The 14,268-nt window shown below is 41.7% G+C and overlaps 1 protein-coding gene across 2 annotated transcripts in view; it reads right to left on the bottom strand.

Moving 5' to 3' along the window:
* Positions 1-14,268, bottom strand: part of AMBRA1 (autophagy and beclin 1 regulator 1) — a 127,877-nt gene that overhangs the window by 65,094 nt on the left and 48,515 nt on the right. Inside the window, exons 10-11 of one of the 2 annotated variants that reach the window (XM_032188898.1) lie at positions 11,656-11,739; positions 11,003-11,103 (exon numbers count right to left, since the gene is read on the bottom strand). In XM_032188898.1, coding sequence (XP_032044789.1) covers positions 11,003-11,103; positions 11,656-11,739 — 185 coding nt within the window. The remainder of the gene's footprint in view (positions 1-11,002; positions 11,104-11,655; positions 11,740-14,268) is intronic. The other variant, XM_032188899.1, reaches the window with a different exon arrangement.

The raw sequence follows: 14,268 nt of genomic DNA, 5'->3' as shown, positions 1-14,268 counted from the left end.
TGATATGTATTCCCTAAACGATAACAGATTGATGCATTGCTCTGTTACCAAAAACTCCAGGAAAACAAGCAGAAAGATTCAATGATACAATCCAATCTACCTGGGAAAAGGAGCTAGAGATCAATACACAGCATCCTTATCACACCTCTCATATGACATACAACTATGTTGCCATAGTAAGAGCTTCCTCCATCTTTATGCAAGGGTTGCTATAAAAGTCTGTGAGGATAGTCTATAATGGATGCAGCAAAATCTGGCTCTAGGTTTGCTTCCCCCCATGTAAAACAAGCAAAAATTGTGACTATTCTCTTCACAGATAAAAGTCAAATACAGCAGGTCACTGAGAAGACCTACAACCCCACTGTGGCATGACAGAGCACACCGGTTCTCTGCCTTCCTTCCCCACTCTCAAGTGGGGGTTAATTTTTTTTTTTTTTTATTAAAAAAATGGCAGTGAGCTGTGGGAAAATACTTTTTAAGCTAAATGAGTTTTACCACCCACAAAGAGACATGTCCCCAAGGGGCCCTCACCGCCCACAAGATGATGAACACTTCAGTAAAATCTTACCCCTTCTGATACAATGGTATCTCGAAATTCATCACTTGAACAATGCACACAAAAGGAATCAGCCTGCACTCTTCACTTTTGAGAACATCATCTCTCCTCAAGCTACACATTTCACCTTTCTGAATCTTAAAGCAAGCTTTAGCTCCCAGCCACCAAAACGGGAAAGACAAGGACAGTCTCTATCAGTAAATACTATTCACAAGCTTTCTCATTCTCAGTGCTCACAGCTTAAGAAATGATGCAAATAGCTAGCAGGACCTCCTTCACTGGGTCCACCGAGGACATCCAGTTCATATTCCTGCACAGACCAGAAACTGTGGGACCAGTACCATGTTCATAAGCTTCCCCTTGAGCTCAGGTAACAACTTTGCTAATTTAAACACCCCATGTACTGAAAAAAAAAACAACCAAACTACTTGTTTTAACAATTAATTACTGCAAGGTAGATGGTAAACTTTATACAGCAAGACCTTAAGAAATAAATTAAAAAAAAACAACTTTACCATGACCAAACATCTGCCATTTGTTTCAAGTCTAGATCTGCCATAAGCTTCTGGATCTTTTTATTCATTTTGTCTGTTAAAGGGTGCTCTCTCAGAAATCTTTCCCCCGCTTAGATATATCTAGACCAACCAAGTAAAAACTTCTACCTACTACTTCTTTGATTAGTGAAGTACATTAAGCTTATGTCATTCTATATTTGAAGTTTTTAATCAGCAGATTCTTCCTGTATCAATTTTGAGCCCTTCCAAAGTGCAGACACAAAAGCTGCATGTGCATTTGCAGAGCATCTGAAACAGAATTACTAAGACCATATAGAAATGAAACAACAGTTTCATGCTCTGGTATTGCTTGCTTTATGTAAGGCCTTAGATCTATATTTATGTCATCATAAGAATTCATGTTCCCTTGGTTCACATGCAATTCCCCCTCCCAAAAACATTTTCTGAGTTAATACTTTGCCCAGAACAAGACTTCACACCCTGCAAATGTGATACACAACTTGTCTCAAGGCACCTAACCTCACACTCACCCATTTACTCATCCCATCGCTTAGATCATCACAGGGAAGGAAGCCTCTGCAGGGCAGATCTGTCCTCCAAACAAACAGATGGAAATTACCTCTGTCACGCTCCATGTTTTAGTGTCTGCAGTCAGAAACGGATTGATGCAAGATCCTAAAGTCCCGGTTCTTTGAAAGGCCGACAGCAATAGACCAGTACCACTGAACTAGAGGCTGCTAGCTGAGCTTAACAATTGGCTTCTTTGAAGCCTCTGGCCTAGGGTTGTTCCATAGAAATGGTTTCCTTTAACCTCCAAATTGTTTCAGCTTAATTCAGGGGTTGGAGTACCACACTGCTCCTGTTTGAGCTGTGCCTCCACCGGGGCTGGGAGCTGGGAACAGCCACTGTGCAGTCACATCCCTCATCTCTTCCGGGAAGCGATCATGGTAATCATCCTTCTAACAGGATGGCACAAGTGTCATCAGTACTTCAGGGCTCTGCATTTGGGACCTCTTAACCCTTTAATAGGATTTTGTCACGTGGAGGATGGGGAAGGACAGAGTCATACACATTTTCAGCAGCAGAACCTCCTCTCATGGGGCAGTATAACCAAGGGCACCATATCAAAAACATCTCCACAACTCCTGAAACGCAGCCAGTCACAGGCAACATCTGTCACACTTGAGTAAATGCAGATCTTCCCAACCAGTGCTAATCTCAGTCCAGTCACATTTCCAGATCCTAGCCAAAATTCCCCTGACACCTAAGGCTTCATCAAGCATATCCTGTAAGACAAGTGGTCTGTACTCACTCTGACTGGAAAAGTTGGACTCATTGTAATCTACGCTTGCAAATAACGTTATAAATTATGCTTTTAACATACAGCAGCTAATCCATGCTTTTTCTACGGACACGTACACTATGTAAGCAGGTGATTGAAAGGTTTTGGGCTTTTCGGTTCAGCTTACCAAAAGGAAGCGAAAAGGAGAGACTCTTGGCACAAAATGAGGATCTTCATAGCAAGCCAGTAACAAAGCATTCTCCAGTAACATCTGCTCTCTCAGACAAACCTTGAAAGAGCCATTTCTGCAGTAACAGTCACCACAAGGTTTTACAACAGGCTCAGCAAACTATCCCAACACATGCAGCTAGAAGCAGCTGCACTGTCTGCTTCTACCGAAACTCCATTCTTACCTACAGTGAACCTAAGCATAATTTCTCTGCTCTTGAGCTCTCAAATCAGAAAATCCCTGAAGCTCAGTGATGGAAAATACCTCCGGAGATCATCTAGTCCAACCTTCCTTGTCACTGTAGGCTGAATTACTTGGCACTACCGCTCTGCCAAGCAGTATTTAACCTCTGGAAGCAAAGTACAAAAAAAAAAGGAACATGCTCTATATAAGCAAGACAGCTGCTGCTTTTCCTTCTCTCCAAGTTCCTTCTTTATTAGTTTCTTATCCCACCCCTGCTGCTTTCATTTCATCCCTTCTGCTCCTCTTCTAGGTATCATTCTCTCTGCACCCCGCTGTAAGGGCAGGATGCAACCAGCCTAATTTTATGCATCTAAAGGTACCCACAATAGAAAGGTACTCTTCTTCCCAAGCTCCTTATATAATCGGAGATAGAGAGACTGGCAGCTCCATGTAAGATTCAGAGCACCTAAGTTCAGCTCCTTTCAGATGATGAATCAGAGCAAAAGCCTCTCTAACTATATAGGAAGCTTAGTCTCCCAAGTCAGATGCCCAAAAAATTATAGTGTAAATACCCCCCACAGTGTACATAGCTGTGGATTCTTATTTCCAGTTGACTCATTTTCCCTCTCAATTAACACATTCCCAAACTTAACAGATTGAGGTGAACTGCGGGTTGAGCTACAAAAGCATAAAGGGAAGACAAGAAAAAAAGGACTGAGCAAGAGCAAGCTTTAAAACACTAATAGCAGTATTTTGACTCTTCAGTTGCACCTTTACTGTGTAATATTTAAGAGGCATTTTGACCATCGCCAGCTCTCAAGTGAGAAGAGGCAGCTCTTACTGTATAAAGACACTGATATATAAATACATTACTACAAGATTATTTAGAAATTAAACTGGTTTTGGAGATTCTACACAAGCCTTGAGAGTGCTCTGGTCTCTGGAATCGAACAGGGGCATCTTACAAAGGTTCTCTCTTAAAATGATTATCCTTTTTATTCTGATGCAAGTTCACTCCCCTCTGCCCTTCAATCTCTAGGACTCTGTGTTCTTAATGCCCCAGTCAAAAACTTCAGACTGGATCTGTTCACAGCTGACAACAAAAGTCTCCGTGCCCACAAGCACCTTTGCTGCTAAATGGAAGAAACAAGTAAACAGAGACATTGAGCAAGCAGGGCTTACAAGCAGACAGCCAGATTAATCTTCTTCCATTCCAGCAGATGAAGTGTCCTGACACTTTCTTGCTGCCTATGCTTTTTGTATGCGACAGTATACAGCAGAAGTGGACATCAAAATGAGGATGAGTAACTGCACAGATTCTCACTGTGGAATTTGACATTTTGGATGGGAGGGAAAGGCTAACTGGAAACAACACACAACCTTTTTTATCACATTAATGCATATTAATAGCTTTCTTCAACACTATCTACCGTGCCCTTTCAGGAGATGTCTAGCTAGTCAGAACTAGATCCCCTTCTGCTCAGAGCAGCATTTACCTGCACTAAAACCAATGCCACCAGCTTGGGAATTTCTGTGGGGTCCTTGCACAGGACTTGTATTTCCAGAGAGAGATGGCCTGGGGGTCACCCAAATACTAACAATACCAACTACCTTTCAGCCTCCATTGAGCCAATGACACAAGTTACTGCATGAGAAAAGGAGCAGCTGGACTGTCAATTAAAACACAATGCCACAAAGAACGAGTTCACGAGTGTCTTGCAATACAGAGAGAAATGAAATGACTGGTGTACTATAAAGATGGACCTGCTAGGGAGAACACAGCATCTATGGATCAGCTATATGACCCCTACATAGCCACAAATACTTACTTGATACCAGTTGGTTTCTAGGTGGTGGTTTTTTTTGTTTTGTTTTTTAAGTGAAAACAAATTGATTCCAACATTCTGCAAGAGGGATTTCATTTGAAGAATATTTACCAAGAAGCTTACTTTCTGACCACAGTCCTGATGTGGTATTGCCTTGTAGCCACTGTTGCAGAATCTGTAAAGAAGTCAATGACCGATCTAATACTAAGATACAGTTAACTCACAGCTCTCCATCACTGGCTTTTTCTTGTTAGCTTGCTTTTCTGCCTCTTCATTTAAGACAACTACATTAATTTGGATTAGAATCTTGATCTCATCTTTGTCTTCACAATAGACAGATCTGTAGTGCAATACAATCAACGAACATACCTGTGTGGCTGGCTCTCTATGCACTGTGTATCTGTTGGATACTGCTTAAAATGAAAAGATGCAAACTTCTGAGTCACTTTATTCTTTGTGGTCTCTCCATAGTCAATGTCAGCAGTCACTGAACAACATAAGCTTAAAACATGTCTCAAGTTCTTTTGTGACTGGAGAGCTATAGATACTTGTCACCTTCATGACAGGCTTGAGAATTGCTTGTAATTTTTGTGGAAGTACAGCCTCTCACACAGAAATATAAAGAAGAGAGGCTGTAGTGCTGAACTGTGGATGCATGAACTAGCTACAGTACAGAGCGGAAAGTGGAAAATGTGCACAAGCCTTCTCAGAGAAAGCGAACTACATACTTGCTAATAGTGAGGAGAAACAAGGGAACAAGGAAAGGAGAGATATATTTTCCCATCAACTCCTGCTGACCTTTTGGAGTTCTTGAGTCTTCTATTTCCATCCTACCTTGTACAGCTCTGCATCGCTGCAAGCACATTTGAAGGGTGAGGGCATCTCAGAGCAGAATTCACAGCTCACTATGACACTTGAAGCGACAGAACAGCATTAGGTCAAGGAGACTTGAACCATGGGAGAAATTCACACCTGTGATGCCAGAGGAACCACAGAATCTGCCTGGTTTTGTTTCTAAGGCAACCAAAGCAGCCTCTCATCACAACCACTTTCATCATTAGAGCAGAAGTGAATTCTGGGCTAATTCTAGTAGCAGCAGCAACCAGTAGTCTTCCCAGTTATAGATACTGGGGACTTATCAACACCCATTTTCACTGGCCTTGGGTTAGAGCCATTGACTTGTATGTGAACAAGTGAGCCCTTAACACAACTACAGTGGTAACAGATTTGGAACACACACCAGGAGGCATCATAGCTAGCGGGTCTGGTTTATAAATTTGACTGGTGAAAGGTCATCACCCTAATCCTTATTAGGATAACTATCAAGCTCTCAAATAAGTCTTCCTGTTACAGAAGGACATTTATCCACCAAAGGACATTTATCCACCATCTTAGCTAGTTTTTATCTCAATGAAACTTCAAATGCTCTAGCAACTGTTAGTAGTTTCTGGCAGAAGTACAGAAACAAGAAGCTGAGGTCCTACCTCACTTGAAGATGCACAGCCTGGAATTCTCTCAGGAATTATTCCAGAATAATGGGATAGCTCATGTGATTTTTGGAAAACATCAAACATCACCTGGACATTACACTTGGAAGTTCAACATCCCAAAGCAAAGGCAATGTTCCAATGTTACTGAGTTTAAAGATGACTGAGTCCTAGTTTCACCTATAGCCTCAGCCCTATTTCAATGTAAAAGATAAACATCACAATCAGAATTGCATAGCTTTGTTTGCAACTTAAGTAGAGATGTCCAAAGCTGTAATATTACCCCTCCTGTAGCAAGCAATACGCTGAATAAGTATAAGCTGTAGAAAAACCTGTAATATCAAGCTTTTTTTTGAAACATGTTAGCATTCTGTCTCTAGTCTGAATCTACTGCCCTGAAATAGCAACCACTATACAACTGTATACAACTAAATGTACAGTGTTGCATCATTCAGCCCCTAAGCCATGCTGAGTCTGGATCTCTCCACGAGGTAGAAGATTTCGAGCAACTGTGATGGACTGCATTTGAACAGATAAAATCTGGTGGCAGAGCTAGAACAGACACACAATCTGTGTCCATACAAGAAAAAAAATATTTTACTTGCTGAGATGCACATCTCCGCAAGATGCCTATTACACCAAAGCAAGGTGAGACTGAAGCATTTCCAGTAAACTTACATATGATGGTCTCCTGCTGAGTAACAGGAACATGAACTGGTATCTGTGTCAACTTTTCAGGCTTCGAGCAAACGTTCCTCGGCAAACACTGATTTTCTTCCCCTGCGCTTGCACTGAACTGAAATCAAAACGTTCTTCGTTCTACTATACCACCACAAGCAAGTTTTTGTCCATCCTAAAGTAGTCAGATAATTACTGCAAAGCCTAAAGGAAAAAGCTCATACAGGTGAACAAGAGGTCAGAAGTACTTTAGTGGGAATGAAGGTTTTTAGGGTTATATTTACTCATTTTTAATAATGTATTAAGACCTACATTTGTCTACTACTAGAAGACAAAAAACATGCACAGCTTGGCCCTCAAATAATGAGGTGAGTGTCCTGCTCACAGTGTGACTTAGGACAAAGAAATTTGCAAAGAAAATTGTGGGCAGAAGTACTCAACCTCAAGAAAAGAAAAAAGCAGTAGGAGGTGGTAAACGATACAGAGCTGTGCCTTCCTTGATCCAGAGTCAGGCATGTTGCAATGCTGAACTCTGCAGGAGTACTAAATCCCATCAAGAAAGGTGTAACCTCATCCCACAGAACAGCTCTTTGCTCTCTCCTAGGAAGCACACATGCCTATAATGAAAAAAAAAAAAAAAAAGAAAAAGAAAAAAGAAAAATGTACTCTGCTGGCTAGACTAGAAGACGAACAGTCCCAAGATGCTGAATTCCACTGCATGCAATTGGCCAATTCTATCGGATGAGAATGCCAAAATGCATTTATTGCTTTCACCAACTTTTAATATATATATTTTTAATTTGACTAGTTTTCACTTTATGGATGTTTCCTTGGAGGCCATAACCCCACCACTTACGGCAGTTCAACAAGGAGAGGACAATCCAGAGGGCACCTTACAGCCCACACCACCAAGAGCTTCAGAAGAGCTGCCAAATGAACTCCCAGTTTTTTGACGAGTCTTGAAATAAAAGGGGAATGCCGAAGACTGAAAAATATGCTAGTGTTATACCAGTATTTTAAAAGGTTGAAATAGGATGAGACATGTCAGTCTTGTCATCCTGACATTGATTCCAGACAAAATAATGAAAAAGCTGATAAGAGACTCAGTTAATAAAGGAGGACAGTGTAATTACTGCCAATCAAGAGAGACTTTACAGGAAAATATAACTTGTCAAACTACCAACACTTTTTGGTGTGATTACAAGTTTGAATGCTAAAGGTAGCAATGTTGATGTAATAAATATTTGCACAATGTCTTACCTGGTGCCACAAAGCACAGTGATGCAGCGTACCGTGTCTGCTGACTGTTCAGTCTGCACCGAACCAGTACACCCATAGATGAGATGGGCAGGATGCTACCGGGACTCGGTTTTGTTCCAATGCTACATGCAAATTAGGCTGCTGGCACGCAGATTATCTGTCTGTCGTGTTGACTAGTATCGCTTCATTTCCTCTGCCCTGAACTCCCACCTGCTTTATCCATCTGTTGCCACCTTTCCTTACCTTCTCCTGGAAGTGCTTTGGAGCAGGCATAGGTGCACGTCCCTGACCTGTACAAAGCAATCTCTAACCCTGACCTCAGCCCTGCCTGACATCTCAGAGCCCTGCCGTACTAACAAAGCCATGCTGCCAAATCTACGCTGTTGTACTAGCCCATCTGCTTAGATAACTCATTTTTGGTGGCTCATTAAAACAGATTGCTCTACAAATTTATTCATAAGACAGTCTTACCTAGCATGGAGATATTGCATGTAACAGTTGCATGAGAACGATACTTGAATAATGGAAAGTTGTTCATACAAAGCAGAAATCTGAAACTAGAGTATGTACAAAACTTGACAGCAAGAGCTTTGACATTAAGAAATTCAGTCAGCACACCACGAAGTAAATAACAAACCCTTGAGATCTGTCTACTTCTTTTATTTCCTCTCCTCATATAGCAATAAATGGGGCAAGGGACAGGAGAAGTATAATCAATTCCTTACTTCTCTCCAAATAACAGCTCTCACTGATACGTGACCACAGAAGTCTATTGCCCATCTGAGCAAGTTGTCAGGTTAGGAATATGGTTTTTGGCACCTTTTTCTCTAATCCTGTAGAGGTTGCATAAGAAATGCACTTGGCATTTGTGCATTTAAAACATATCCAGGCCGTCACTTCAGAGTTATACAGTAAGATGAAACAATTTAAGGCACTCAAGCTTAGATTAGCCTGTATTAAGTGGAAGATGATTTTTCCTCAGCCAAGGCTGGCAACCTCACCCATAACTGCCAGGCCAGGGGTTAAAGTACTTTTGAGCTTGAGTAGATGTTTTTCCACTATGGTAGTGAAGAAAGAAGCTTTGGCAGAGGCTAAGTGAAAAGAAGGCATACTATCAGCACTGCAACCTTCAACAGCTCCAAAACAAAACATCCAAACTGCCAATGCTGCCAACTGACCTAACAAACACACAAAATTCTCTATCCCACCACTACCTCATTTTCCAGTTCTCATCCTTCACACCTCCACCTAATATTTACATCTTCAACTTTCCTGGTTTCTGTAACACATTACGTGAACGCAAGTGCAAAACATTTTCAAAGCTGAAAGCGTAAGTAACAGACTACAATAAACAGAATGTTGAAACAAAATTATGACAAGGAACTGCTGTATTAGGAGAATTAATTCTTTTAATATTTAAGTCAATAAAGTCTTTACTGTGGAATCCCATTCATTTCCAGCGTGAAGAATCGTAACAGGAGCCAACAACCTTTTCTTAAGTATGTTCAGCACAGTGCCATACAGTAAAGATAGGTGATGTCGGTTGGAAGCCCCATGACTATAACTTCTTCCATCTTTTGTTAATCTTGGCATACATACAAGAAACAGAAAGTGTGCATTTTGGGGCTCAAATTCCCTAAAATGTGCAAGAAAAAAAAGCCGGGCTGTTTCCCAGGCACTAAGGAACAGGCAAACTGTGAGGAAGGCTGGAAGAGGGTTGAAGGCAGGTGTCTCCTGTAAAGCTGGGCCACAGAAAAGATCTGCAGTGTTGCCTGGCAGCAAGTAATTATCTGCCAGTGTGCTGTTTCCACGTGCCAACAACCAAAGCCCACACAGGCAGCAAGCATGGGAAAGTACATGCGTCAGCTAAAGCTTCAGGCTAGTTCCACTGCTTCCTAAGAAAAAAAAGCAGAGGTGCTTTGGAGCCTAGCCTTTGGTTAATTTCTTTGCTATTATTGCAACAAGGTCTATGAACCATACATGCACTCAGACAAAACATCCAGAGACGCAAAAATCCAGGAGATGCTTCTGGCACTTAAAAGCCAGAAATCAAAAGACAAGAGAACCGTCATCCTAAATGAGCCATGCAAAAAAACCACAACGGCTCCACCCCAGATTGTTTAGGAAATATCCAGCAGAGGCTGATGAGAGCAGGTTAGATAAATCCTGTTCAAAATGGTTTAGGCATAGTTGATCGTGCTTTAGGATAAGGAAAAGGGTCACACAGACTCTCAAGAGACCTTACAGCAGTCCTCTAACTGATGTTCCTGTGACTGCTTACAAAAAGGAAAGCAGCACATCCCAACTTAACTGTCCATACCCCTTTCCTCATTCTCCCCCAAGCACCAAAATGACTCCCCCCTGCACTGGAGAGAATCTCGGACCCAGCCAAAAAAGCACCCTCAAGAACTATGTTATCCAAAGCCATTTCATTCATGAACTGCCAGAGTGCCATAACTCCTGCTCCCTCCTCCATGTCCCCTCCCGCCTCCGCCTGCCCTTTAAGGCTCCCAAATGCCTGTGCACTGTATGTGGTGGCAGCCTAGTTTTAATACGCACTTATTAAGATCCTAATTGAATCCCACGTTGCCTTGTGTGCATCTTGCCAGCCAGAACACGAACAAGGCACCCTATAATTCAATTAGAAGGACCTGCAGCAAGCTTATCATTAGCCTGTCAGGTTGTTAAGTAAAAGACATCTAGGAATAGGGGAGGAAGCTAAACAAAGGGAGAACTGTTAACAGCACCCCTCCCCAATTCATGCTGAAAATCCCATACATTTGTTTGAAGTATGGAATCTGCAGCGCCAAGCACTTGAATGACAGCTTACCACATCACCCTAACAGGCCTTTCTTTTGTTTCAGAGACTTAAAAAGCATCTCCAAAGCTGGAATTAGTCTTGTCCCAATCAGTTCTCTTCTGCACAGATTCACAAGAAAAACACCGCTAATATACACAACAACTGCAAACAAGGAAATCTCATTACCTGCCAAAACCCTGTTGACAGAGGAATGGGTGGCCAAACCAGGCTGTCCCCTTTCGTGGAAAATCCCAGCATAAGGCAAGTACTCTGGCAACAAGAAGCGTCTGCAAAAGAAAGAGTAAATTTACATGGGGAAAAAACATCCCAGTATGCTACAAGCCCTGGACAGCAACTACAATTACTTTGAGGAAACCTGACTAAATTCCAGCCGACTATAGCAGAAGACTGGGCTCTTTTGCTTAGCCAGCCACTTCATGGCTTCAAATGAGTGGCAAATTACAGGTTAGATCCTCCTCTGATCAATGTGGCTGTGAAGTCACCATTAAACAAATCCTTTACCTCCTACAACAGCTTTCTAATCTCAAACCAGCAGGTCTCACTGAGAATCTCCCATCAGGTTCTTTTCTCCTACTCCGCCTTCAAACCATAGCTCCATCATGCACGTAAGAAGCACTAAGACCATGCTGTGCTTCAAAATGTCACAGGGTGAGCTGGTCACGCTAACATGCCACCTCTGGGGTTCCAGATATTGCAAACCAAGAAAATAGCAGCCTCGTGCAAGAAAGGAAATCCATCTGAAAGTACCACAGAGCTGTACTGCAACTGGTACCTCAAAGATTTTCACACCCTTATACAGCTGTGTGTACAAACCTTACCTTGGGACAAAGCGCCCCAGAGACGGTGCAGACATGCGGGCATTACGGGGAGCTCGGTGCCGAGATCGGTCTCCATTGTCCCTTCAACAAAAGAAAAACAAAAAATATTGCACATTAAAAATACTATGCAATGGAACCTTATCCAGAAAACAAACCAACCAAAAAACCCCACACAGGTCATGTCAACTACTCCTCTTGACTGAGTTTTAATGCTTCTCTTGCAGAAGTCATATGCTTTAGTTCCAAATTCACGCGACTTACTCTACCAAAAACTCCTGATAGGTTTGCATGCAGGTAGCCTAACATCCACTTACCTCATTGTTTGAGGGTGCCTCAAAAGTATCAACAAAATCAGTCAATAAATTAGTGTCGGTACCCAAGCAAATAGACCAGAAACCTTACAATTTGGACTGTGAGAGAAAAAGCATGCATGCCATAGTCCTGATGAAAACTTTCTGCTAGTCAAAGAGATCTGCTAAGTTTCATTTGTTCATTTCTAGGAATGCTGTCAAAGGATCATCATCTGCAAACTATCCTTTTGAACTCCCTCCTTCAAGGTCCTGGTTACGTGCCATTACAGGCTACGATACATCTCACCTTTCACAAGCTTTTCCAGTGAAATCACAAATGTTAGGTGATGGTATCAGACAAAAAACATAACTTCTCAAAAACCTCTCATCCCGTTTCACAATAAAGAGCTGTGCCTTGGGGGATGTGAAAGGGTCTAGAATCTGTTTTCCTAAAGTAGGCACAGGAAAGCCTTCTTCCCCAGGACACTGCACCACTGAATAGGTCACCGAGAGCACCTGTGGAATTGCCAACCTTGGAAGTCTCAAGCCAGAGCTAGACAAAGCCACAATTGACAATCTGATTTTGGCAATAGCAACCCAACATCAAGCAGCAGACCAGACTGAAAAACCTCCAAGAAGCAAAATTCATGATACCACATTCATAGGTCACAGAGGGTCTGTAATTATACAGTCCTAAAACTGCAAGGAAAATAATGAAACTACATCACTATCTCCAGCTCTGAAACAGACCTCTGCAAAGATTTACTCCATCCAGAAATTTGTGTGACCTTGCACAAACAGCAAGTCTGTTGTCCCTGCATTCTAGATCTCTATCTGACTGCAGCTCTACTTGCCTCTTTCCCAGGCAGCTGTGGGGAGAATATTATTTGCAGAGCTTTAGAATCATTAGAAAACTAAGTATTTGTTACGCAACACATCAGCAGCACATTCCTAATTGACTCCAGCAAGCTGTGCATGTTGTCAGTTGTATTTTGTTGTTGTTCTTGTTTGTTTGTTTTGCTGCCTTTTTTTGTGGTGGTGGTGTGTCTCCCCCCCCCCTTCCTCTTCGAGTCTGAGAGCAAAAAACGTGCGCTGAGAAGAAACTCCATTGCGTGCTTGTTTCCCACACGCTTCAGGAACCAGGAACACAAGAGCAGAGGCTGTTCTGCAAAGTTCATTAGCATTTCAAGCTATTTCACCAAAACCTAACCTGAATCAAAGCTAAAAGCTCCCATTTCTCCTCCCACTGCAGACACAGCATTTGCAGTTCACAGCCAAAGCTGCACCTTTCCCTGAGGTTTCTGTGAAGCCAACAGGCTTCCTGAAATTAGCAAAGTAAAGGCTGCTGCTGTTCTTTTATCAGAGTCCTCCACTCTATTAGGGAACAGATCAGTAACAGGAAAAATACTGAGAAGTCAAGTGCTGACATATCAACTTTTCCTGATAAAAGAGAAAAGGCTAAAGGGGAAAAGAAGTGTCATGTTCCAGATCCCACCACACACATTAAGAGCTAGTGAAAGTCAGGCAAGAAATATATATATCTGTATTTTTTATGAGTTCACATAGCAGTTTTTTAAACTATGCTGATACGCTGATATACAAGCCTGGGAGAACAGAAACAAAATGGTTTTCAAGGTTTACATTTGCTTTGGACATTTATTAGAATTAGAAGATGCTTTTGAAAGTGATAAATAACAACAGTAAGAACAAAAATAGGACTACACCCTGCAGAATTACCCATTTAAAGAGAATCTCTACAGCACTTTTCAAAAGGAATGAGGAATTGGCTCTAGCAGACAGACAAAAAAGGCAAGGTGCAAACTCTCCCACAGCACAAAGCAAGAGACCTTAAGCAAGTGATTTGAGTTTTTTAAAATGCCACTAGCCAAAGCTCTTAGCATCCATAAAAAATATTTTAGGACACACAGTCTAATGAACTAGACTTTCTGATAGGAGAACTCCTTTACTGTCCCTTTCACCATTCATACACCCTCCCAGTACACAAAGCCTGAAGGAGGAAAAAAAAATACAGACTAGACTTGCTTCAGTTTTCACCATGGCATAGAGACCCTAGCAACTCAAGAGATAGTAATCTCTTTGTAACATCCCCTTAATAAACAAATAATAATAATAAAAGTCACCCCCCAACTACCACTACACCCTATAATTCAAACAACAGCATTTGGAACGGTGACTAACCTGTGAGAATACTAAAATTTCTACATACCATAATGGAATCGTAAGATTCGCTCCCTTAAATGTCTGTGTGAAAGAGGCATATTACCAAACATTACTCTGAATCACTGATCTACAGTCATTTATA

The sequence above is a fragment of the Aythya fuligula genome, chromosome 5 (assembly GCF_009819795.1).
Source record: "Aythya fuligula isolate bAytFul2 chromosome 5, bAytFul2.pri, whole genome shotgun sequence".
Classification (NCBI taxonomy): Eukaryota; Metazoa; Chordata; class Aves; order Anseriformes; family Anatidae; genus Aythya; species Aythya fuligula.
Note: the sequence above shows the minus strand (reverse complement) of the source record. Positions and strands in the feature narration are given on the sequence as shown.